General features: G+C 42.7%; 1 protein-coding gene across 25 annotated transcripts in view; it reads left to right on the forward strand.

Annotated features, from left to right (window-relative positions):
* Positions 1-25,729, forward strand: part of grip2b (glutamate receptor interacting protein 2b) — a 52,399-nt gene that overhangs the window by 24,511 nt on the left and 2,159 nt on the right. For 11 of the 25 annotated variants that reach the window (XM_077528529.1, XM_077528539.1, XM_077528542.1 and 8 more), the window contains 23 exons: positions 11,143-11,220; positions 12,507-12,642; positions 12,709-12,854; positions 13,695-13,781; positions 13,945-14,020; positions 15,867-16,012; positions 16,698-17,105; positions 17,371-17,541; positions 17,608-17,763; positions 18,343-18,529; positions 19,376-19,521; positions 19,597-19,677; positions 20,474-20,537; positions 20,940-21,085; positions 21,670-21,814; positions 21,879-22,018; positions 22,083-22,298; positions 22,679-22,847; positions 22,922-23,036; positions 23,152-23,302; positions 24,096-24,298; positions 25,222-25,368; positions 25,511-25,683. In XM_077528529.1, coding sequence (XP_077384655.1) covers positions 11,143-11,220; positions 12,507-12,642; positions 12,709-12,854; positions 13,695-13,781; positions 13,945-14,020; positions 15,867-16,012; positions 16,698-17,105; positions 17,371-17,541; positions 17,608-17,763; positions 18,343-18,529; positions 19,376-19,521; positions 19,597-19,677; positions 20,474-20,537; positions 20,940-21,085; positions 21,670-21,814; positions 21,879-22,018; positions 22,083-22,298; positions 22,679-22,847; positions 22,922-23,036; positions 23,152-23,302; positions 24,096-24,298; positions 25,222-25,368; positions 25,511-25,683 — 3,487 coding nt within the window. Of the gene's footprint in view, positions 1-4,712; positions 4,913-11,142; positions 11,221-12,506; positions 12,643-12,708; positions 12,855-13,694; positions 13,782-13,944; positions 14,021-15,866; positions 16,013-16,697; positions 17,106-17,370; positions 17,542-17,607; positions 17,764-18,342; positions 18,530-19,375; positions 19,522-19,596; positions 19,678-20,473; positions 20,538-20,939; positions 21,086-21,669; positions 21,815-21,878; positions 22,019-22,082; positions 22,299-22,678; positions 22,848-22,921; positions 23,037-23,151; positions 23,303-24,095; positions 24,299-25,221; positions 25,369-25,510; positions 25,699-25,729 lie in introns of those variants that run through there. The other 14 variants (XM_077528532.1, XM_077528544.1, XM_077528545.1 and 11 more) reach the window with 8 other exon arrangements.

Genomic DNA, 25,729 nt, shown 5'->3' on the forward strand with positions numbered 1-25,729 from the left:
TAAACCAAAAAAAAAATATATATATCTCCAAAAACAAACCGATCGCATCTCATCAGAGGTTGCGATGGGACAAAATCTCTCGGTGGTCCGCTTCAAATCAAAATGGCCGACTTCTTGTGTCCTTTCAGCCATGGCGTCTTGAGACTTTTTTGTGGGTCTACTCATGATAAACCTGCTTACCAAATTTCATCTTTCTGAGTGAAACTGGCTGAATATTTTGTCAAATCCCATCAGGCACGGCTGAACCAAAATGACTACTTTTTTTTTTTTTCAAAGCCAAGTATGGCATAACTGAGCCAATTCAATTTAAAATGGCTGCTTCGGACCGCCTGAGTCATTTCAGCTGTGGCTTGTTGAAATTATTTTGTGGGTCTATTCATGATAGACACGTCTACCAAATTGCATATTGCTAACGGAAACTGGCTTGTGTGGACTAAATCCACTCGGCCGCTTGAACCAAAATGGCTGACTTGCTGTGTTTTTTCAGACGTGGCTTCTTGAGACTTTTTTTTGTGGGTTTACTCGCGTCTGACGTGTTTACCAACTTTCATGATGTTTCACCAAACTGAGTTTGGCGTGTGAATTTTTCCCACAATTCGGCTATTTATTTGTTGAGATGACTGATACATTTGCTTGACCAATTGTGTTTTTTTTTTTTTTTTTTTTTTTTTTGGGGGGGGGGAATAACTTTATATGTTTATCATGTTTGCTAGCTTTGAGATGTTTATTGGCTAATTTCAGATTTTTTGGGGGACAAATTTCACACTTATTTCTCATGATTGCAGGCTTATTTTTGGGCTAGCTTTTACTGTCAAAATTCTCAGTTTTGCTTATTTCCTTTCTAAATTTACATTTATTCATCATGCATGATGGTTAAGTTTTCCTTCCAAATGTAATATTTGCTGGCAGAGTTGATGTTTTTTGACTATTTTGTTCATTTCTGATGCTTACTGTATTATTTGTCGAGTTTTTTGACTACTTTAACATTTTGCTAAATTCACGTTTTCTTACTGATTTCACAATGACGATTCATCAAATTTGCTGTCTAAATGCACAAATTTTGGCACACTTTTTGTTGGCAAAATTCTCATGTTTTTTTTTTTTTTTTTGCTAACTTGACTGTTAACTCATTCAAACCCAAAAACGTATAAATGTGTTTTTTAATTCCTTTCCTTCATTCCCAAAAACTTATTTATACGTTGTTGTTGTTGTTGTTTTTTTTCTAATGTTTTTTTATATGCTAGAGTATGCACAGTAAGGGTCGCTTCCGTCAAAATGGCTGCTGGGAGTGAACGAGTTAACCAATTTTGCGTGTTTGCTGTCTTATTGCTCATGCTTATTGTCGAATGGCACGTTTGCTAGCTAATCCAAGAGTACATTTTTTATTTCACGTGAAAGCAAGAATGGTGTTGATTTGTAAATACTTGTGACGGATTCCGTTCCACTGATCCGACCTTTTGTTGTTTCCCGTCTCCTTCCTGAGCTTTCGCCGCCTTCCTCTCACTCATGCAGATGCACCTCCTTTGATTTTTTTGTCACCAGAGATTAATTAGCGCGTTAGGAGGGAGGCCTATTTATACCGGTGGCCACCAGAGGGAAACAAGATGGAGGCCGAGGCAGACAGCAGTTAAAAGAGAGATAAACAAAAAATGAAATATGCAGAATATCATTATTGAATGAATGACTCGTTAAGTAAAAAGACCACAAAGCTCGTTACGAGGTCACTTCTGCTCGTTGTCAACTTCTTTTGAAACAGAAAGCGATTTTGTTTTCTTGACCGACCTATCCCTGCTTCGCTACGTTTTATATTGTTGGCAAAATCACATTTAAAAGCCAAATAATGTCGCTATTGAAATATGTTTTCTGGCTCATGGAAGATTCTTGCTAGTTTTTCTGGCTCATTTCTTATGTTTGTTGTCTAAATCCACACTAAGCATATTTGCGGGCTAATTTGACGTGTTTACTGCCTCCTTGCTCATTTGCTAGTTTGTCATTTCTAATGTCCGCAGGCTAATTTGACGTGTTTGCTCGCTACTGTACTTTCAAATGTTTGCTGGCAATTTTTTACGTTTACTGCTAAAGTCACATGGTTGTTGTCTGGTGTCACGTTTTTGTTGGCTAATGTCAGCTTTGCTAGCGGATTATTTATTGGCTAATTTCACGTTTGTTTTTGCTGATTACACGTTTTCTGGTTAAAGTCAAGTTTGTTGTCTCGTGTCACATATTGACAATCTAATTTCTCATATTTTTCTGGCTTTGTTATCATGGTAGCTAAGTCATTTATCATATTAGCCAATTTTTTGTTCTTATTTGCTGTCTGCTTTGGTGGCGAGTAATGTGATGTTTGCTAGCTAATGTCAAAAGTTTGTTTTGCTAATTCCACGTTTGCTGGCTAACTTAATGTGTTCATCTTGCTAATTTGATGTTTGCTAGCTAAAGTTTAGTTTGTGTCACATTTGTTGGCAAAAGTATAACGTCCTCATCTTCATGTGCCCCCAACAGGAGGGGAGGGGAAGTTATTTTGTCATTTGCCACTTCAAAGTTCTTCGACGTAATCCTCCGAGTGCGGATTCATTTGCACTCGAATCCTTCAGAAGGAGGAAGACGGAGATAAGACCACCACCACCACCACCTCGGACCACCACGCGTGCGTGTGCGTACATGTGTGGTGTGCGTATGTGTGTGTTTGTGCGAGTGCGCTGACATGAGTCATTCTCAAGAGCGCTTCATTTTCACTCCGTCCTCCTCCGCTTCCCTCGAGGCTTTCATGCTTACACGCGCACATACGTACGGGAAGCAAATAATCCCACAAAGGACAAATTTGCCACTTTTTTTCTCGTCATATTGCCCCCGCCCTCTAAAAAAAATATATACTTCTATGTGGCCGTAGTACGGCGTCGTACGTACGCGCTACATGTATACAGAGGTGGTGGTCTTATCTCCTAATCGTGTTTATTATAATCAAGCTTTGCTAATTGCACATTTTTCTGACCAATTTCTCATGTTTGATGGCTAATGTCACATTTGTTGGCTAATTTGTCATTTCTGCTGGCAAATCGTGATTGCCTGCTAATTTCACATTTGGGTGTTATTGTCAGATGTTTGCTAGCTATTAGCGAATGCTACATGTTTTCTAGTTCAACTTTCGTTGGATAATTTGATGTTTTCTGGCTCATTTCTCAAGTTTATCTGACAATTATGTTACTTGACAAATTTCACGTGTTCCGGCTAATTTTTTTAAAAGTTTGCTGGGAAATTTCACATTTGTTGGCTAATTAATCCTGCTAATGGCTAAATCCAATGTTTTCTGACTGTTTGCTGGCTGATATCCGACATCTTGTTGGCTAACTTTTCAAGTTAGCTGGCTAACTTGACACATTTGCTGGCTTAATTATTTCACGTGTGATGGCTAATTTTGACATTTTTTGAAGGCTAATGTCGCATGTTTTGCTGGTTAATTTCATGTGTCTTGCTTGGCCGTTGCGGCACGTATGAAGGAAGCGGTGAAAAGCAGCTGCGGGCGCGTTTGTGTGAGTCAGACGGGATGCCGGCCAAGTGATGCTGATGCAAAGATGCAGAATGAACTTTTTATTTTTTATTTCATTTTTTTTTTATTTTTTTTTAGGAAGACAAAAAAGTAGGTCAGGCAGAGGCGGGCGAGTAAGCTCTAAAAACAACTGACCAAAACAGAGCGAGAGAGCGCGAGACAGAGCGTAAATAAGAAGCAGGCTGATTACTGACAACACGCACACGCATATCACTCACAGTGTTTGTACATGCTTTCAAATATGGCTGTTTACGTGTGTGCAGACTATATTGACGCTACTACTGGAAATAATTCAAGCTACAGTTGTCACTTCCCTTGCACACGAATGCTGAACGATGATCTCGCTCATCTGAAATGTCAAAAGTTAACTGAGGCCTGCGTCCTTGCTTCCTTCTCGTACATCCTCGAATCCGAATTCCGATATTCTCGCATCCTTGCATCCTTTCGTCCTTGCCTCTTTGCTTCCTCACATCCTCTTTCCATCCTTGCATTCTCACCTCCTTATATCTTTTCCATCCTTACCTCCTGGAATCCTTGAAGCCATCCTTGCACACGAGCACCTCAACTCCTTGAATCGTCCTCTTGCATCCTCGTGTACTAGCACCCTCTCATCTCCTCTTCCTCAATTCCTCTCATGCACCCTTGCATCCTCATGTCCTAGCTGGCAGACATCCTCAATTTGTTGCACCCAAGCATCCTCTCAACCTTGCATCTTGACCTCCTCACGTCCTTGTATCCTTACATTTTCACCTCCTTACATCCTTAGATACAAGAATCCTCTCATGCTTGCATCCTCACATTTTGACATCCTGGCATCCTTGCCTCAATGCTTTCCTCACGTACTTGTCTCCTCTTTCTGTGAAGTGCATGCATCCTTGCGCCCGTACATCCTAGTGTCATGTCCTTGTGTCACCATTTCCTGACATTCTTGCATCTTCGCATCCTCTCAACCTTGCATCCTGACTTCTTTCCATCCTCACCTCTTAGCCTCTTTACATCCTCGCATCCTTTTATCGTCACAAGTTCACAACCTTGCATCCTCGCATCCTGATATCCTGACATCTCTCTCTCTCGCACTCTCTCTCTGTCTCTCGGGGGTTTAGAGCGGTAGTAACGTAAGCGCCAGTCATCTTTGATCATCAGCACTTGGCTCCCCGAGCGCTCGACGGTCCACATCTCTCCCTCCCTCTCTCTCTCCCTCTCTCTCTCTCTCTCTCTCTCTCGCTCTCTCTCTGCGCTCTTCCTCTTGGCTCTCCCAGCAGTGCGCGAGTGCGTGTGTGCGGCTGCGGACACGGCAGTTGATCTCCTCCATGTCTGCGGTCATGTTTTGTGGTTTGCGGAGGGACGTCGGGGCCAGCGTTGGCGGTGAGTGCGATGACTGTTGAAGGAAGGAAGGAAGGAAGGAAGGAAGGAAGTGTAGTTTTTGTGGTGCTGGCTTAGCGAGCTGCAGGTGGCGCCATTGAGCTCAGGTTGCTACAATGTGAAAAGATGTCAGTGGTGAATTTATTTTCAGTACTCCCCGCCTGAAGGGGGCAGTCTAGCTTTGATGTCGTCGGGCTCGGACCAAACCATTGATGACAGGAAGGGTGCCAAAAAGTCAAGAACCACTAGAGGGAGATACTAATAAGCGATCGCGCCGTTTGTTTCAAGTTGCGCTATTTCGGACGTTTTCTGGCTAATTTCTGGTGTTTGTTGGCTAATTTCAAATATTTATGAGTTAAAGCTAAATGTGTGTTGGCTTCTTTGTCATGTTTTCCAGGCTAATGCCTGTTCTACTTTATCCTGACATGCTTTTTAGCTAATTCCACTAGGAAGCTAATTTCCCACGTTTGCTGAATCATTTCTCATGTTTTATTTGCACCACGTTTTCACATTTGCTGATTTCAAATTCAGACCGACTTATTTTTTCATGTTTGCAAACTTATATCTCATGTGTGCTGGCTAATTTGTCAGATTTTCTGGCTAATTCCACAGTTTTTGTATGAGTTCCTCTTTATGTTGGCTAACGTCATGTTTGCTGTCTAATTCCACATTTTATGACTATACTACTGCATATTTTAAAGTAAATGCTTACACGTATTTCAGGCAAAGGACACTTGCTGTCTGGCTCATTTTCTATTTGCTGTCTAATTTCTGCTCTCATTAACAACAACAGATTTAGCACTTTTCATGACACAAATGCACCACATGGTCTTTTTTTTTTATTTTTTATTTTTATTTCATCTAAGCAATCTCATTGAAACGGGAGCGACCGACGTGACTGGTCAAGTTTGCAACAGGTGTGACATGTGGCGCGAATATTACATTTCCGCTTTGTGTCGGTCAAACGTCTGTGCGACGCCTTGCGAGTGTTGAAAAACGGATGTTTGCTGCTTCTCTTGCCTTCACTGTGTCAAATGTCAGCAGTGAAGCTGAGTCAGTTTTTTTTTAATTTATTTTTTTATTCTTATTATTTGTGATTATTGTGAATATGCCAAACTGAAACTGCATGTGGACATAAATTGTGTTTGTGGGGAGCTAACTTGAGCATTGAAAGTGCTCCAAGTTGTCCTCTATGGACCAACTTCAATTTTGTCATCGTTGGGCCACATGCGGAAAAAAATAGTTCAACTCCAGTCAGCTCAATTTGATTTGGATAGCCGCAGCTGCAGACACAACAAATTCTGCATTCACGCCAACCTCCTTGACCAGACAAAAAAGCTGTTAAACTTGACAAAAGTAAACAACTGGAGTTGCATCATCTTCCCAAGCTCAAAGAGCCACGAGTGATGAAATAAATTAGAAAGAATACGCTAATGAAGCTATGGAACAAGCAAAACAGACTTACTGAACTGAATCTAACTTATTTTCACTTGTTCTTGTCTTGAAAAAAACTTTCAGTCTTGAGGCACCATAATGCTGCACATGTCCCGCAGAGTGAGAGAAGTGGCAAAGTTTTACATTTCAACACACTAGAATTATTCTTGAGCCATTTTCAAAATGTTTAACTTAATAGTGTAAATAACAGAAGAAAGTGCGGACATACAAATAGTATCAGTTTGTGGACAGAATATGAAATTGACCATATTTGGACAGGTGAGCTTTCCGCCCAACAGTGACGGTTTGATAAATCGCATGCAATCAGCCTGCACAGTGTGCTTGACAAGCTCAGCAATCTTTCGCAACGCCGACTTGTCACTTACAGCGCTTGCCAACTCGGTTTTGAACTACATTCTCCATTCAAAAGTAGCAATACTTTTTAGCTGTACGTAACTAGAAAGTGACACGATTTTAACTATTACACTATTATAACTTTTAACTATTACAGTGTGTCCGTACAAAATAAAACATTTCAACATGGAGTTTGCTGTGTTAAAATTACTAGCAAGAATTGTTGGCACAGAGGACAAAATATTCAGCTTCAACAAAACAGCAGTTATGCTAGCAATACTAAGCTAGCATTAACACTGTCAACAAGCCGACGTTAGCCACGGTTGTTAGCATGACTTGCTAGCATGACTTATTTGAAATAGAGTGTTACTATAACACTAAAGAAGAAAATATTCAGCTTGAACAAAACAGCATTGCTACGCTAGCAATACTAAGCTAGCATTAAAACCAACGTTAGCCACGGCTAAATAAGCATGACTTATTTGAAATAGTGTTACTATAACGCTAAACGTTATCAGTTTGACGTTTTATTTTTGAGGACGTACAATCAACGGAAATCAAAAAGAAGTGACGAACGTGCTTTGCGTACCGGACGATACGCAAGCAACAAACATTCCGTAGCGGCATCTATGTGCATCTTGAACCCCGTGTGCCTTTTTGTTGTACATTTTTTGTTGGTTTCTTGTTGAAAGAAGGGCAAGAGCGGCAGCGTGTAACATGGTCTCAACTCGTGCTCGTCCTTTAGCGCAATTCCCGTCCGACAACACGTTTGCCGTTCCGCTCTCTGGCGCGAAGCCTCCCGAGTAACGTCGTAGCTGAACATTTACCAACACGGCGCATATCAGCGTGAGCAGCTGCTCTCGGTGATGAATATTAAAACATCACAGATGATGAACACCTGCACGCCGTCCTGACTATCAAACCAAAGATGGCAAGTGTGCCATTATTTGACTGTTTGAACTGAAACGTCACATTATTCGTCATATTTACAGGCCGGATCCTTCCCAGCATGTTCATGTTTTGAATTTGTGTCTAAAATGTTTATTTTTTCATTTTTTTTCATTCAATTTTGTTGTATCTTTATGAAAAACATTTCTTTAGTCCGTTGAATAGATATATCCTGTGTGGGTGACCTGCTCTATATTTCATCATATTACAATGCAAATTGAGTTTCAAAGTTTCATGTATTATTAGATTTTTACAAAGGGAAAAAAAAACAAGCCTGACAGAATACATTTAAAAGTATAATACATATAATACATTTTTTTCTTCTACATTTCCAAACGGACGCATTTGACCCGAGATGTAACAGGAGGATGAAACAAATCTGAAAAATTCTTGACACAAATGCAAAAGAATGAACAGTGCAAAGAAACAAATTTGAGTTAGTTAGGAAGGTAGAAAATCAAAATGCACACACTAAAAAAAACAATACACATTTAATTTGGAAAAAGTTTCAAACGTAAATAAATGACGGCGACAATGTCAGCGAGTTGTTTTTGCTCGTATCTTCAAGTTAAGCTTGAATAAAAGGTTGTGTGAAATATTATTTCTTTGGTATGAAAATGGACTTACCCGAATTTCACAGGTAGTTAAATTGACCAGCTTCAAATATCCAAGTTTGTTGCCTCGATTTTATTTTATTTTTTTCAATGTATGTAGGCAGGTTGTTGTCGGGTCGGTACAGTAGGGAAGTTAGTCAGGTTTGGGGTTAGTCTTCAGTCACTTGGTAGGTAAGTAGGTGGGTAAATAGGTAGCTCATCAGGTGGGTATACTTGGGTACGTAAGTGGGTCGCTAGGTCAGGATTTAGGAAGGTAAGTAGGCGGGTAGTTAAGTGAGTATACTGAACTGTAGATATTTGGTAGGTACTGTAGTTAGTTGGTTTGTTCAATGGGTGGATTATAGTGATCAATTAGGTTGGTTGGCCTATTTTTAGGTGGCTACGAGTTCGGGAGGTAGGTGGGTGGGAAGCTCAGCTTCTTTGAATGTGTTTCGTTGGGCGCTGATGGAGCCGCGCCAGCGACTCGGACTGGAGTGAGCGTCAGCGAGGTTATTAACCAAACGAGCGCCATCCTATTTCGTGCACCGGCGAGCATAGCGGGAGCAAACGAGACAAACGGGCCGATGGCTCCTTTTGCTCGCACTTTGACGTCGCCACGCGCACACAAACGCTCGCTCGGCCTCGGGGGAAATCCGGCCCGATCGATTGGATAGCGCGCCGGCGGCCGCTAATGTGCTCGTTTGACGGCGTGACGCGTGCAGTCGTTTGGCCTCAAACTGAGCGGCAAAGTCGCGCTCGATGCGACGCGAGGAAAGTGTCGCCGATTGCTGCTGCCTTGCTTCCTAACATCCTCGCATCCTTCAAAACTTCCTTCCTGCTAGTATCCTTGCATCCTCATGTGCTTACCTCATTTCATCCTCATGTCTTTGCATCCTTACATTCTCAAATCCTTGCACCCTCACCTGATCACATCCTGGCATCCATGTCATTGTCACCTCCTCACTTTCTTCCATCCTTTCATCCTTCCATCCTTCCAAACTTACATCCGTCCTTCTATACTTGCATCCTCCTCACATACTTGACATCCTTCCATTGTTACATTTTCACATCCTCGTCTTCTCGCATCCTTCTGTCCTTTCCATCCTCCCATTCTCTCATCCGTTTTCACCCCATCCTTCCATCCTTCCATCTTTGCATCCTCAGCTCCTTCGGATGTGTTGATGTTTTTTCTTGAATGGCGTTGCTGTGCCGTGAAGTCTTTCAGATGTTTCTCCCTCGTCCCGGCAAGGAGAAGGAAAAAGAAAAAGTGGAGAAAGCGAGCGTGTCGACTGGTGCGTTTGTTTGTTTGTGGTGACGGTTGGCGAATCGAGCGACGCTTTGAAGCTTTTCTTTCTTCTTGCGAACTTTCAAGCTTGCGCGTGTTGACGCGCCGACGTCGTCGTTTCCGGATGTCGCGCGCGCACACTCAAATAACAACATGTGATCAGCATCGATGATGCCGCTTGCTACATCCCGAACTCAAAGACCCCCCCTCAATTGCCCAACCCCCATTCTGACACATCAGGCTGCAATTAAGCACAACACAAAAGCCATTAAGCTTCTTAATTACTGCTTGTTCTTTCCATTGGCCTGCTTACGTGGGCGGCGCACATCTGACAGGCGCGTGCGCGCGTGCGTGCGTGCGTCAGCACGAGTTAACCACGGTGCCGCTTTGTGTGGACGCTGGCTAATTACATGTCGCTTTCGCCACTTTCAGCAACATAATGACGGCAATCAGGCGCCTTCGCATTCAGGTAGCGCTTTTATCTGAAGCTCTTCAAGTGTCTTTTCAATCCTTTCACAAGTATTTCATGAAACTAAAGTACGTTTACTTCAAGCTTTTGTGTTATTTCCTTGCACATAAGATGGAGAATTCATTGTTAGGGCTTGAGGGCCAAAACTAATTTGACTTTGGGGATCGGGGAAGCATGCAAGGATTTTCAGATGTGAACTTATGAGGAGCTAAGGTGGCTATTATGTAAGGTTACGAGGAGACCTGGAGGGGAGGATTTGAGGAGGCAAATGCGAGGATGTTAAGATGCAAGGTTGTAAGGATGTGACGATGCCAGGTATGTTTCAAGAATGTGAGGAAGCTGGAATGTAAGCTTATAAGGATGGCGATGAGGATTTGATGGGGCGGTAGGGATGTTGATGAGGTTGCGAGGATGCATGGATTTGTTGGCGGTTAGAATACAAGGAAGCAAGGTTGCAAGGATGTAAAGATGTGATCATGCAAGTGTGCGAGAAGGTAACATTTCAAGCAAGAATGGCAAGTTGCAAGGATGCGAGGTTATGAGAATGCGAGGACGCAAGGTTGCAAGGATGCACGGAGGGTGAGAATTTTCCCTTAGAAGGATTCTAGGATGCGACGATGATGTGATAATGAAAGTCCAAGAATGGAAGTTTTGAAAGTGCAAAGGTCGTCAGGATGCAAGAATTTTCCGCCGGGTGATTTGAGGACACGAGAAAGGAGGATGTGAGGACGGCTTGTGTCTCGTTAGCATGCAAGTGCACTTAATGAAGTGGTCAGTGGCGGCCCAAATTCCAGTCGGAGATACATTTCATAACGATTTGAAGCCAGAACATTAGAGACAATTTGCGAGCTTTTGTGCTCCTTGCTGCCGTTAATCCTCTCACGTGATGACGTACGCGTAAGCCGCTTTGAATTTCAAGGCTTCCCGTGCTGAGAAGTGCTAAAAAAAAGATTGAAAAAAATGAAAAAGTCCAAGTCAAAAGAACCATTTGAGCGTTTGGCCTTTGCAAGCAGACCGCAGCTCACGCGATCACGTAGCGAGTAAACGAGGACACGGAACGTCATCGGCATGACGACGCATCATTGGGGCGATGGTGTAGTATGTAAGGAAGGAAGTAAAGCTGGTTCCACCTTGTTGTGTTTGTGTGCAGATGACGGACCGTACGGGAAGAGCAAGGACGTGTCTGGACCGGAACGCAACACCGCCTCAAGGAGACACAGTATACCAGGCAGGCAACTTGCGGCACTCCACTCAATGCAACGTCGCTCACGAAATTCTACGCAACACACTCGATGTCGTACATTCATACTCAAGAGAATATAACACTGTTTATTAGTTACATGAACATCTTGATGCACCATATCATAATTATCATAACACATTTTAATATAATCCACAGGATGGCACAACCACTTCTACTGTTTATAATGTCACATGATATGATACACATCGTGAAATACTACATTATATCATGACATGCTATATATATCATAGTACTCCATATTATTCAGTGTTCCCTGGTTTATCGCGCCTCGCTCTTTTTTTACAGCGTGCTTTTTGGTTTGTTTACTTCTTTATTTTTTGGGTATATTTCTCCAGCCCGACGTCCGACCGGGGACGGATTTGACCTTTCCAACGGTGTCTGTCCTGTCGCTCCATCAGATTGCATTACGGAGATAGAAAATATATGCTGTGCTGGATTACATGTACATGAAAGAAAAACATACTTCTAATGGGGACAAAATGACTGTAAATAAAAAAAAACACATAAATGATGAAGTATACTGTAATAAGTACATTTAAAAAAAATTTAAATGGAAAAAGAAAAAAAGAACATACAGTATATGATGAATGAAAAAGTATTTATAATAAAGTAAAAGTCATACCAAAACGAAAAAACATATATAATTAATGTCAAAATATATCTAATGAGTGGGAATTTGTTATTATTATTATTTTTTTATTAACGCAGATTACCATTATTGCGGGTAGTTTTTGGAATGTAACACTGAGGGAACACCGTATTTCATACTGGCATGTAGTACTGGCATATTATGTATAATGTCACACTATATTAAATATCATGGTCACGTTAACATCAGATGCAGTGCACAAGGCATGTAGCAAAACTATACTGTACTATCATGAATCGAATAGACACATTTGGCATACTAGATGAAATATCACATCATGACACGCTATAATACATGTGAATGTATTAATTACACTTGACGACACGCTGGGAGACGCACATGCATTGTGTGCGCGTGTGTAGGATGTGGAGAAGAATGATTAATCTGTGCACTCCAGTTTTATGCAAATATGACAGCCAGCGTGATTCATTCTTCTGCAGCGTGCATGTTTTTTTTTTGTTTTGATCCCGAGTGTCGCCTCGGTGATGGAAGCTCATCTTGCTAATCTATCGCGGCAACGCTCCATCTCACCTGTTGTCTTTTTAGCCGCATGCGGACGCGTATGTTCATGTCCGTGTGTGCGCGCGCGCGTTTTGCTTAGAAGCCCTGCGGGGGGTGACCATGGTGGAGCTGGTGAAGAAGGAAGGCAGCACGCTGGGCCTGACCATCTCGGGCGGGACCGACAAGGACGGCAAGCCGCGGGTGTCCAACCTGAGGCCCGGCGGGCTGGCCGCTCGGTACGTCCGCTCGCGCGTCCGTAGCGTCGGTAGCGGCGGGCTGACGTCCGCCGACGACTCTTGCAGGAGCGACCAGCTGAACGTGGGCGACTACATCAAGTCGGTCAACGGCATCAACTTGACCAAACTGCGGCACGAGGAGATCATCAGCCTGCTCAAGAACGTCGGCGAGCGAGTCCTGCTGGAGGTGGAGTACGAGCTGCCGCCTACAGGTGGTGCTACGCGCGCGTTTGGCCAACAGGCGGGCGGGGGCGGGGCATGACAATCCTTCGAGTCAAGAGAAAAAAAAGAAAGACAACTTTATTTCTAAAGCGCTTTAAGAACAGGCATCGCTGTATACAAAGTGCTGTACATAAACATAAATATCAGTTTTGCAGTAAGCAAGAACAAAGCAAACATGATGATATACTGCCATATTGATATATTGGTCAGGTCATAAATCCACGATCATCTACGATAAAACTAATCATAAAATAATAATATCAATAAGTAATAAATAAATAAGAAATAATCAGATTTCAAAAATAATTCATATAATAATAAAATAATATATCAACAATAAAACTGATCAGTAAATAATAAAAATAACAATAATAATAAATAAATAGAAAAAAAATAAATATATATATATAAAAAAAATCAATAATAAACAGTAGTCAGGGGAAAGAAATGCAAAAGTAAAATGAATCTGATTAGTTGATTAATCGATTGAATAATCACTAGATTAATCGATTCTAAAAAATATTGTATTCGATAGTGACAGCATTAATTCAATGCGCATCCACGAATCTAAAGTGAAGTAAAGTGAATATTGTGTTTGTGTAATATGAGTTGAGCAGCAAAATTCAGCCGTTTTGATCCATCTCATGTTTGTTTATCTTCCTATGTGAGCTCTTAACTGCTTGCAAGAAAGGACAAAAATGTAACAAAAGCGCGTCATAATGGACTCGTACTTATTGATTCTATGACAGTAACATTCCATTTTTATCAGTCGGCCTTTGATGGCCTGAAATGTGTTTTTATTTTGATTCTTTGAAATTCTATTTTCATAGCACCAGACAGCACGTCAGGCGTGATCTCCAAGACAATCGACATCTGCTTGCACAAAGAAGGGAGCAGTTTTGGCTTCGTGGTGAGAGGTAAAACCAACGACAGGCCCGACAAAGAAGGACGACCAATCGCACTTTCAGCACAGATAAAAAAAGAAAAACAAAATGATGCTAAGCTCGCAGCCAGCTACATGTCGTAAGCTACGTTAGCTTAGCATCTGGATTACTGGTTTGTGCTTTCTCTTCGAACCAGGCGGCATCCACGAGGACTGGCACAAGTCTCGCCCCCTGGTGGTCACGTACGTGCGGCCCGGAGGCCCCGCGGACAGGTAAGGAACGGTCGCATACAAACGCCAATGAACCAACGTGATGTCATTGGTAAGAAGAAGACGAATGCACGAGTATCGCCACCATCTTCGTGTTCTTCTCCGGATTGCGACAGGATGACACTGCGAGCTATTTTTACTCTGCCGTGCCTTTGAAAGAAAAGCTTAAGTGGGACAGCAGTCGCAAAAAAACAAAAAACAAGATGAAAATAGGATTCTTTAAAATGTGAATCAGTGCTTCTTATTTTCATGTGTTCGTGGATAAAAACGTCTTCTTCTTTTTTTTCCCATGTTCTTCATGTGTCTTTGATGTTTAATTATCTGTTGTTGGCATTTCCATGTGTGTCTTTGATTCTTTGTTCTTCGTGTCTTTGATGTTCATTTTTTGTCAGTCATTGCTCATTTTCTGTCTTTGATGTCACTCTTTGATGCGTCTTGTACATGTTTGCTCTTCTTTGATATTTATTTCCCTGCTGTTGACACTATTCATGTGTGTCTTTGACGCTTTGTCTTCATGTGTCTTTGATGTTCATTTTCTGACGTCTAGTACGTTTGTCTTTGCTGCCCGCTTTTATTTGTGTCTTTGATGTGTGTCCTCGATCCTTGTCTTTAAATGGTCTTTTTTTTTTATATAATTTTTTTTCCATGTGTCCTTTGATGCCTGTTTCATGTTTCTTTCATGTTTTCACATTTCTTTGGGTTTTCTCGTGTAGTTGACACGTTTTACATCATTTTTTTTCCATGTGTCTTATTTCCCTTGTGAGTTTGATGTCAGTCTGTTTTGTGTGTCGTTAATGACCGTTTACCCGCCTTTATATATATTTTTTTCACAACGCCTTTGATATCTGTTTTCTGTTTCTGTTCAGCTTTGCCTGTTGTCTGTGCGTGTTTTTGAACACCTCATTGTGGTCCTCGCCAAAGCGCAGGTTGTGTTTTTGTAAACATCAAAGACAATGGCATCCTTAACAACGCCGACATCCATCTTTTTTTTTTAAATACACATTGAAGACGGTTTACAAAGGCAAGCGTCCTCAACGGAGCGTTTCCGTCCACCTTTCCTTCAAGAAAGACCCGAGCATCAAAGACACGGCTTTGGCCACGGCCTCGTCAGAGTCGTCGGCGCAGCCCGAGGCTCAGTTAAGCAAGGAAAATTGCCTGGGAAAAATGTGGGTCAGCCTGGAGGAAATGAGGCGTTCACGCTGCTTTCCATCCCATTTATGTGCCAGTCGCAGGCAAGTTAATCCCCACTTTCACACAGCGCAGCCTTTAAGAGTTCTTCCGGCGTTGATGAGAAAAAGGCTTAAAAATCCGGAGCGAGGGAACAAGTCAAATATTTTGCCAGCAGCAAGTCAAGTGGGAGCGCTCGTCACCTTCATCTGCTGACTGCACCGAGGATGCCAATTGTCACAAACTTGTTTTTTTTTTTAAATCAGCCCCCTGAAGCCGGTTTGACTCAGCAACATCGAATTTGGTAGGCGTGTCTATCTTGAGTAGACCCAACAAAAAAAAAACAAGAAATCTGCCATTTTGTTTGGAAGCTGCTATTTGAGAGTCACGTTAGCCGTGACCAGGAATCTTTGATAATTCACAGCCGGAAACCAGTTTGACTCTGCATCATGAAATTTGGGAGACTTGTTTAACCAAGAGCAGACCCACAAAAAAGGCTGAAAAGCCACATGACGACTTCCTTGGCGTTTTTGTTGCAGTCATCCTTCAGTCTGCTTTCTGCTCCTTTTCATTCAACAAGGAAGAACATCGTTGCTGTTTTTCTTTTGCAAGTGAATGAAATAAACGAAAGACTGAACTGTGCAAAATGTTGCGCGTGTTTTGTTTGTTTTGTTTTGTCCAGGGAGGGCACGCTGCGTCCCGGCGACCGCCTCCTGACGGTGGACGGCGTGCCGCTGCACAACGCCAGCCACGGCGACGCCCTCAGCGTGTTGGCTCAGTGCGGACAGGAAGCTCTCGTCCACATCGAGTATGATGTCACCATCGTGGGTGCGTCACAGGCTTATTATATTGTACAGTTTGGGAATTCTTCATTTTAGTTGGTTTTGATTTCGTTTTGTTTGTAATTTAGTTTTAATTACTTTTCAGGGTGGTTCTGTTAGTTTTTTATTAGTTTTGGTTATTTGATAAATGTGTATTACTTGTGCGCAGTATTTAAAAAAATAACAAAAAAAAACGGCATGGGAGCGACGCCATCTTTTGGTGCTCTTCTATTGGCTGTTGCAAGATGACGTTCTGTGTGACACACTTTTCAAACGTCCTTATTCCGGTTCATATCAAATGAAATCGACCGTACTTAAAATCACATTTCAAATCAGCCCCGATGGTTCATGCGTTAAATTAATTACCAAAGACTAAAATGAAGGACATTTTTGCTCTAATTAGTTTTAGTTTTGTAAACATAAAACGTAGTTTCAGTTATCATTTTTTTTAAAAACATTTTTGTTTTGATTTTATTTTGTTAACGAAATAGTTTTTTGAATTTTAGTTTGAGTTTTTTTGTAGTTTTCATTGGTGCGTGCGCACACACCATCAAAGACAAATGTTGTCATATTGCCCAAAACAAATTCTGGAGGCACATCTTCCTCTCACTGCGTGGAAAGTGAAGCGCGGCTGCCGGCACCCGCCACGATTTCAGCATTCTGAAATATCGGATTGTTTCCCCATCAATCAGACACGCTGACCAACGCGTCCGGTCCGCTCCTGGTGGAGATTGCCAAACCGCCGGGGGCCACGCTGGGCATCTCGCTGACGTCGGCCGGCCATGGCAACAAGCGGGTCATCGTCATCCAGCGGGTCAAGCCCGGAAGTGTGGTGGACAGGTACGGAAACCCCCGCCCACAAACAAGCGACAAACCCGGTTTGGTTTGGTTTTGGTTTGTTTGTTTTCATCTGCCGGCCGGCGTCAGATGCGGAGCGCTGCACGCCGGCGACCGCCTGCTGTCCATCGACGGGACGTCGACGGAGCACTGCAGCGTCCTGGAGGCCACGCAGCTGCTGGCCAGCACCAGCGAGCTGGTCCGGCTGGAGATGATCCCCGCCCACCAGACCAGGATGGCGGGAAACAAGCAGCATGACACTGGTGACTGACTTGCAGTCCAATAAGTTTTCAGTTCCTCAACAACAACAAAAATCATTTCGTCAACAAAGAAACATGAAAAAACAAAAACAGAACGTGTTTCTACGTTTTTTGGGAGCAAATCTGTTAATATCGTGACATGACGACAGTTTTAATATCACAATATTGCTGTTATCGTTCCCTTTCCTACCTGCTCACTAGAGATGTTGGTTCCGATAAAAAATGGCGTGGCAGTTAGCAAAACATTTTGCGTTTGTGTGCGCTCCAGTGAAGGTTCAGAAGTCGGACCACCCTCACCCTCATGCGTGGGACCCCTGCGTCAACTTGTGTCCGCCGTCGGCCAACTCCGCCCACTGTAACGCCAGCTCCACCCTGCACAAGTCGTGGACCGCCTCCAACAACAACGCCGTCAACAACAACAACCTGGACTACTGCAAATGTGAGCGGCGGCGTCGTCGTCTACGTCCATTTGTGTCCTTTTGTCAATATTTAGGTTTGTCCGCAGCGTTGGTGTCGGCCAATTTCTCTCCGGGCTCCAGCGCCACGTCGGGCCCCGGCGGCCAGTCGGGTTCCAACACGCTCCCCAGGCCCTCGGCCCCCGTCAGCCCCCGCAACTCGCTGCTCAAACGCCGACAGCGGAAGAAAGACCACAAAAGCTCCCGTGAGATTCACGCTGCGTTCGCTCTCCCGCGTCGTTCCTTTCATCTTGCTTCTTCTCAAGGCCTTCGTTCGACGCTTGCGCTGGAACACGGCGGAGGAGACGGACGGCTGTGGAAAATGTCACTTTGCATGCCTCAAATGTGTTATTTCATTTTACTGGTTGGGCTAATTCGGGGAAAGGTTTGGATTGGTGTTAGTACTTGCTGGGTTACGATTGCGAGAGTTAAGGGAACATTTGGATTAGGCTTGCACGATATTGAAATATGCAAATATAGTTGCTGAACATAGCGATATTGATATTATTGCGATATTTAACATGTGCCCAAGGAAATGACATTTTGTGATCTAATGAAATATTTTTTGGTGTTTGTTTAATTTAAATTATTTGTATTTTATATTTTATTATTTATTTATTTCTTTCATTTTTATATTTTTATTTTATTTTATATTAGTTTTATTGTAGTTTATTTTTATATTTATTTTATTTGTGCCGATTAGGATTTGATTTGTATTATTTAGTGCACCTCCTGAAGACATTGTTGTTTTTCCAGAAGTGATTTGTTTGTTTGCTTGCGTTCAGTGTCGCTGTCGTCCAGTTCTGTGGGTCCGGGCGGTCAGGTGGTCCACGTGGAGACCAGCGAGGTGGTCCTGACGGGGGACCCCCTCAACGGCTTTGGCGTCCAGCTGCAAGGGGGAATCTTCGCCACCGAAACGCTTTCGGCGCCGCCGCTCATTCGATTCATCGAGCCCGACAGCTCGGCCGAGAGGTGAGAGTCCCACGTGCGTCCACGTGGGTCCACGTCGCGTCACATGACTTCCAACTTTCACCTTCCTAAGTCAGTGCAACGAGTCGGCTGTGCTTTGCGAGCGTGATCTCAATTCATCAATTTTGGTCGGTTGTTTCATCAGTTGCTTGGTTAATTGTTCTTTGGCTGCTTTCTTAGCTAGTCAGTTGGTATGTCAGTTAATTGGTCAAGATCTTAATTGGTCAGTCAAGGAGGTCGTTTTTGTTTTTCGGTTGGATATTTAGTCAATCCATCATTTGATGGATTAGTTTGCCAAATTGCTAAGATGCTTGGGTCATTCAATCAGAGTCTGTCGTTTGCTTGATCTGCTGATAGCTCGGTTAGTTGGTTAGTTATCTAGTAATATGGCTGGTCAGTTAGTTGGTTGCTTGGCTAGTTGGCTCATCATTTAAATAGCTGACTAGTTGTTGACCAGTTGCTTAGTTGTTTTCGGTTTGGTTGTTTCTCTAGTTATTTCGTTTGCGAGTCAATTGGTTAGTCGCTTTTTTTTCTTTTTTTTTTGAATCAGTTGGTTGGTTTTGTCATCTTGGTGGGTCGGTGGTTGGTTTGTCAGTTACTGAATCAGCCAGTCTATCAGTTGGTTCATCTGTCCATCAATTGGTTAGTCAATAAGTTGAGTCTGTTAGTTGCTCAGTTCCCCATCAGTCTTTTTGTCTGGGTGCTGCTTTTATGACGCAGTTCGCTGGTTGTTGTGGTGGTGAGTGAGTTGGTCAGTTGCTCCTCATTTGGTGCCGGCCGGCGCGTCATGGAAAAGGAAAGCAAGTGGGCATGCGAGCGCAGTCAAGGCGTCTCTCCTCACCTGGGCAGGTGCGGCCTCCTGCAGGTGGGCGACCGCCTGCTGTCCATCAACGGCATCGCCACGGAGGACGGCACCCTGGAGGAAGCCAACCAGCTGCTCCGCGACGCCGCGCTCACCAACAAGGTGGTCCTGGAGATCGAGTTTGACGTGGCCGGTGCGTCAGCCGCCAGCAACTGCGTTCAAACTCCGACAGGAAAACAAGTTGAACTCTTTGTTTTTCCCTCTGCAGAATCTGTGGTTCCAAGTAGCGGAACGTTTCATGTCAAACTCCCCAAGAAAAGAGGCGTCGAGCTTGGACTCACCATCAGTGGTAAGATGAACAACATTTTCCTGCTCCTCAAAACATTTTTTTGTTTCAAAAGGTATCAGCGCTCACGTGTCACGTAGTTGCTCAGTTGGACATTTTCTGGTTCAGTCGGTCGGACAGTCACGAAGTTCGTCACTCACTCGATTGTTTCGGAATTGCAGTCATTGAGTTAGTCGGGCAGTCACATACTTGATCAATTACTTGTCAGTAACTTCATCTCTCATTAGTTAGTTGATCAGTTCGTGCAGTAAGATCAATTTCTGCTTCTCATCACATTCATTTCTCTTGTCTGTCACTCAAATCAAAAGACAAAAAACATCCCAAACTTACGGAAGCATATTGCATTCACTTGAGAAAAAAAATTCAAAATAGATGAAATATGAAGATTTTTTTTCTCCTGTTTTTCTGAGCAGTTTTTCCTCCTAATATTCAGTAAAACAGAAACAAATGTAAAAAAAAATATACTCAAAAAAATAAAGCTCCCTTAAAATAATTTTCAGAAAAACAGGATTTTTTTTATTTTTTTAAATTTTATTAAGCCCCGCCCAAGTGAATGCAATACGCTTCCGTACGAACTGAAGTCTTTGGAGATGTGATGTTTTCAAGTCCACAATTGATTCAATTTGATTTTTGAAGGCCCTCGTTTTTTTTGTCCCACGTTCACAACACACAGATAATGCAATGGCGCCCACTTGTGGAGAAATAGAGCAGCTGCTTAGGAAGCTTGTAGATGTTTGTTTTGTTTTTTCAAATCATGTGGTTTATTCATTTAAGAATTTTTTTCTTTCTTCATCTGCAGCCAATAAAAAGGCAGGAGAGCCTCTCATCATCTCCGACATCAAGAAGGGCAGCGTGGCACACAGGTCGGTCGTCCATCATCATCGTCATCATCAAAAATCATTTGACTGAATCGTAAATGCCACGGGAATTAAAAGTCGCCCGTTTTTGAGAAAATGAGTTTTCATGTGACAACAAATTGATATTTTTTAAAGAGGAAAAAAAAAATTCCATCATGAGAAATTTTTTTCCCAAGAAAAAAAAAGTACAAACTCATGTTTACAAGATAGTAAAATTGATGTCTTGTTACGATTTTTTTCGGCAAAAAGTTTGAATTTATAAAAATATATAATATCCGTTTTCCCCCTTTAAAATGTTTGTAATATTTACAAGAAGATTTTGTCAGGGTAAAAAGTCCTAATCTTGTGATATCAAATACTTGTGATATTGAAATGTAGTTGTGAATGGACCTTTGTTGTTCCTTTGAGGACGGGAACTCTGGAGCCAGGTGACAAACTCTTGTCCATCGACAACGTGCGTCTGGAGGCGTGCTCGCGGGAGGAGGCGGAGCAAATCCTGCAGCAGTGCCAGGAGCTGGTCAAGCTGAAAATCCGCAAGGACGAGGACAACTCGGGTGAGGCCTCCCAACCGGGACGCCGTCTCGTCACATTACATTTACAAAAAATGTTCAATTTCCACGCACGTTATTGGAAGGCTGCAATCACATAGTCGACCACACGGTGGTGCTGTTGGCCACAAGTCAGCTTGTGAAGCCGTTTAGTCAAGAGAAAGAAAAATGGACGAATAATTGAACTATGAACAAATATGACTGCGTCTGTGGAAATGACATCATGAATATTTCACATGTTTTAATATGTCAAATGTTTTAACAGTCAAGCAAAAAAAAAAAAAAAAAAGGCATGACAGAACATTAAGAGGACAGCTTGATGTATTGAACACATAATCGAGCCGAACGATGACGAAGGAAACACTTTTAACTCATCGTCACCGTTATTATACTTTTGGAATGTTTCATTTTCGTTAATTTTAGTTTGAGTATTTTTGTGACTTTTCCTTTTTTTAAAAGCATTTTCATTTTTATTTTATTTCAACTAATGAAATGATTTTTTTGGGTTCATTTTGGTCGACTAAAATAAGGTTGCTGATCACTATTGTACATGAAAGCACACGTGCGTGCGTGCGTGCGTATGTTACCAGACGAGCAGGAGACGTCCGGCAGCATCATCTACACGGTGGAGCTGAAGCGCTACGGCGGCCCGCTGGGCATCACCATCTCGGGCACGGAGGAACCCTTTGACCCCATCACCATCTCCGGACTCACCAAGCGAGGCTTGGCCGAGAGGTGCGTGTGCGTGCGCGCGCGGATGGATGGAAAATGATTTGATTTGATTTTTTTGCGCGATGAGGACGGGCGCGATCCACGTGGGCGACCGCATCCTGGCCATCAACAGCGTGAGCCTGAAGGGCAAACCGCTGAGCGAGGCCATTCACCTCCTGCAGATGGCCGGCGAGACCGTCACGCTCAAGATCAAGAAGATGATCGACAGTAAGCCACCGGCGACGTCCGTCCGTCCGTTTGCTTTTTCTCCTTCTCGTTTTTCTTTCTGCCGGCTCAGACGCGGACGAGAGGAAAGCGAGCGAGGCGGCGGACGACGTCACGGAGAACGAGCTGAGCGACGGCGACGGCGACGACGACTTGACCGACCTGACGGACGGCCAGCAGAACAACAAACTGGCGGAACTTTACGCCACCGCCGTCCCCAGCGTCGACTCGGCCGTCGACTCCTGGGACGGATCCGGACTCGATGCCGGATACTGGAGCCAGGGTACTCGCTTTCCAGAAAAACTTGTTTTGTTTGAATAGTTCAAAAACAAGGCGTCACATTTTGACGGAAAATGTTGCAAATTTTCAGGAAGAAAGAAAAAAAAAAAAAAAAAAAAAAAGTCAGATTTTTTAAAAGTCTGTATATTTAAAAAAAAAAAGTAATACATAAAATATAAAAGTACATCCATGAAGAATTTTACACTTTCAAGAAAAGCTCAAATATATTTGAAAATCAGCTCCTTATAAAATCTAAAAAAGTCTTAAGTATTTTTTTCCAGAAAAAAAATGTTTGAATTCTGAATTAAAACCCAAAACAAAACCCATCACAAAATATTTCAAAGTGTTGTAATCATTTTTTCCGCTGTACGTTTGATGACGCAGGCACGTACAGCCACCAGGCCTCCACCGGGTTGGCGCTTCACCCTCACGAGTGGCGCAGCGCCAAGCAGCAGCAGCAGCAGCGCACCACCACGCCCCCTCCTGGCTGCCGGAAGAACTACCCCTTCAGCGACGGCGGCTTCAGCGAAGACGAGTGGGAAAAACCGTTGGGGTGAGACTGCAAAAATGTCAACTTCGTTTTGGAAAAACAAAACAAAACAAAGAACATAACCCCGCCCCCATCAGTTTCCTTGGCCAATCGGCGGACGGAATTCTGCTGGACTCCGACGACAGTTTCTGGTGTCAGGCCCTGGAAGACCTGGAGACCTGCGGCCAGTCGGAACTGCTCAGAGAGATCGAGGTTTGCGAGCATTTAGCGCAAAACTTGGAACATGTCATGTAAAAAGCTAACAGAAATGAGCAATCGTCATCCAATAATCGAAGTTGTGTATCGATCACGAGTTTGTCTCCCGCAGGCGTCCATCATGACGGGCACGGCCATCAGTTTGGGCGTGGAAGGCGTCAACAAGCCGGCCAGCGATTCCATCCGGATGAGTTCGTTGCAGCGCCCGCGTCTCCACCAGGGGGCGCACCTGCACCAGGAGCTGCACCTGCATGACGATGAAGGTGAGCGGGTGCAAACCGCCGCTTCCGATTAACAAGCTTTCACAGCCAAAAAAAAACACAAACAAATATATCGGCTCTATAGTCTTGTCTCAAATTACAAAAAAAAATAAAAATAAATCACAAGAAAGTCAGATTTGTATGAGAAAAGTCAAATTTGCCGTCAGATTAATTGTCTAATATAATAACGTAACAATAATTTTCGTTCTTTTTTTTTTTGCATTTCTTGAACGTTGTAAATTTACGAGAAGCAAGTCTGAATTTTATGAGAAAAAATATTCAAAATTTATTCGGAAAAATCATTGACTTTATGATTTATAGGGACAAATCTGAATTTTATAAGAGAAAAAACACCGAATTTATCAATGTAAAAGTTAATTTTAAGATGTAAGATTCAGAATTTCGAAGAGAAAAAGTCCTCATTTTACAACGTAAATGTCCAATTTTTACATTGAGAACATTTTACAAAGCAAAAATGTCAAGTCAGTATTTGACAAGGAAAATGTGGTAAAGTGAAATTTTATAAGAAAAAAAAAATTGCATTTTATTGGACACTGTAAAGTTGATTTGACAGCGGTAAGTGGACATTTTGCAGTGGAAATATTATCATCAGCACAGAACTACAGAAGTGAAAAAATTGTAACTTTATGAGGAAATTTTACATAATTTTATGGGAAAGAAGTCGGAACTGCACAATGAGAATTTTGAGCCGAAATTGAAGCAAGAAAGATTTTTGTCTCCTAATTCCGTAACGCTTGCGAATGTGTTTTTGTTTGTTTTTTTGCCCACCTGTCAGACGGCCACCTGGAGGCGCACTTGCACCTGGACGAGCTCGTCCACGCGGGGACGCGCCTGCACCAGGACAGCACGTCGCCGCCGGCGCACCACGAGCTCAAGTCCAAGAACTCGTTGAGGGTTTCCGAAAGGACGTGGGAGTCGCGGCGCATCAAGGAGGAGATGCAAGGCCTGCTGTCGCCAACGCCGCTCGAGCTGCACAAAGTACGGACGCTCGATTACGACACTTTCATTTCACTTGAAATTTGATCACTTTTCGCTTTTCATTCGTTTTACTTTCAAAAAGTATTTGATTTGTTTTTCATGTGTATTATGTACTACTATATTGCTTAGGTAATAAATCCACGATAATCTACAATAAAACTAACCATAAAATAATAATAATAACAATATCAATAATGAATAAAAATTCAATAAATAATCAATAAATAATTCATACACAAATAATAATAATAAATACATAATAAAATAAAATTCATATTATAATAATACTAAAAATAATACATATATATATATATATTAGGGGTGTCAGGCGATTAAAATTTTTCATCGTAATTAATCACATCACTTCAATAATTAACTCACGATTAATCGCAACTTTTATTTCTGTTCTAAATGAACAAGAAAACATTTTTTAAGTTATTATACTCAATAAAATTTTTAAAAAAACTAATAAGAATATGGCTGCATCTTTTAGCCATTGATACATCAATTTCATTCATTCATAAAATTGAGTTAATATTAAAAAGATGTACTGAAAAAAAAAAAAAAAAGTGTGATATTGATTTGTGTTGGTCATTTTCTGCCACTAGATTGCATAATTGCATTTTTTAAGATAATGACAGTTCAGTGAATTTTTCTTTTCATAATAAGAGCATTCTAATCTTTAACATTAGTAATTTATGAAATTCTGCCCATTTTTTACAACTCCACAAATACATGCATTATTAATTAATAAATGCATTAGTGCAAAATTTTGACTGGATATGTTTGCTGCGTTGCAAGTGGAATTGTTACTTTCCAAGTAAAAAAAAAAAAAAAAAAAGGAAAGAAAGTGCTTTTTGAAAAAAGTGTTTTTTGCCTCCAAAAATTTTGCTGACGTGCATTTTTGCTTTGGCGTCCGGCAGGTGACGGTGATGAAAGATCCCGAAAGCGACGACTTTGGCTTCAGCGTGTCGGACGGCTTCCTGGAAAAGGGCGTCTACGTCAACATGGTGCGAGCGGACGGGCCGGCCCACCGCTCGGGCCTGCGACCCTACGACAGGATCCTGCAGGTACCGACCGACCGACCGACCGACCGACCGACCGACCGGCCGACCGACCGACCGACCGACCGGCCGGCCGACCGACCGGCCGGCCGACCGACCGGCCGACCGCTGGAGTCACGTGACTTGAGTGGGGTCGTCCCCGTTTCAGGTGAACCACGTGAGGACTCGGGACTTCGACTGCTGCCTGGCGGTGCCGCTGATCACGGAAGCCGGCGACCGCTTGGAGCTGGTCATCAGCCGCAACCCGCTGGACGCCGTCCAAGACGACGACGATGACGACGACGACGACGACGACGCGCTGGACCGCCACCCGCTCGATCTGTAGCGCCACAAACGGTTCTGAAAAATTCCACTTTTGTTGTCAACA

This window comes from Festucalex cinctus, chromosome 8 (genome assembly GCF_051991245.1).
Source record: "Festucalex cinctus isolate MCC-2025b chromosome 8, RoL_Fcin_1.0, whole genome shotgun sequence".
NCBI classification, from domain to species: domain Eukaryota; kingdom Metazoa; phylum Chordata; class Actinopteri; order Syngnathiformes; family Syngnathidae; genus Festucalex; species Festucalex cinctus.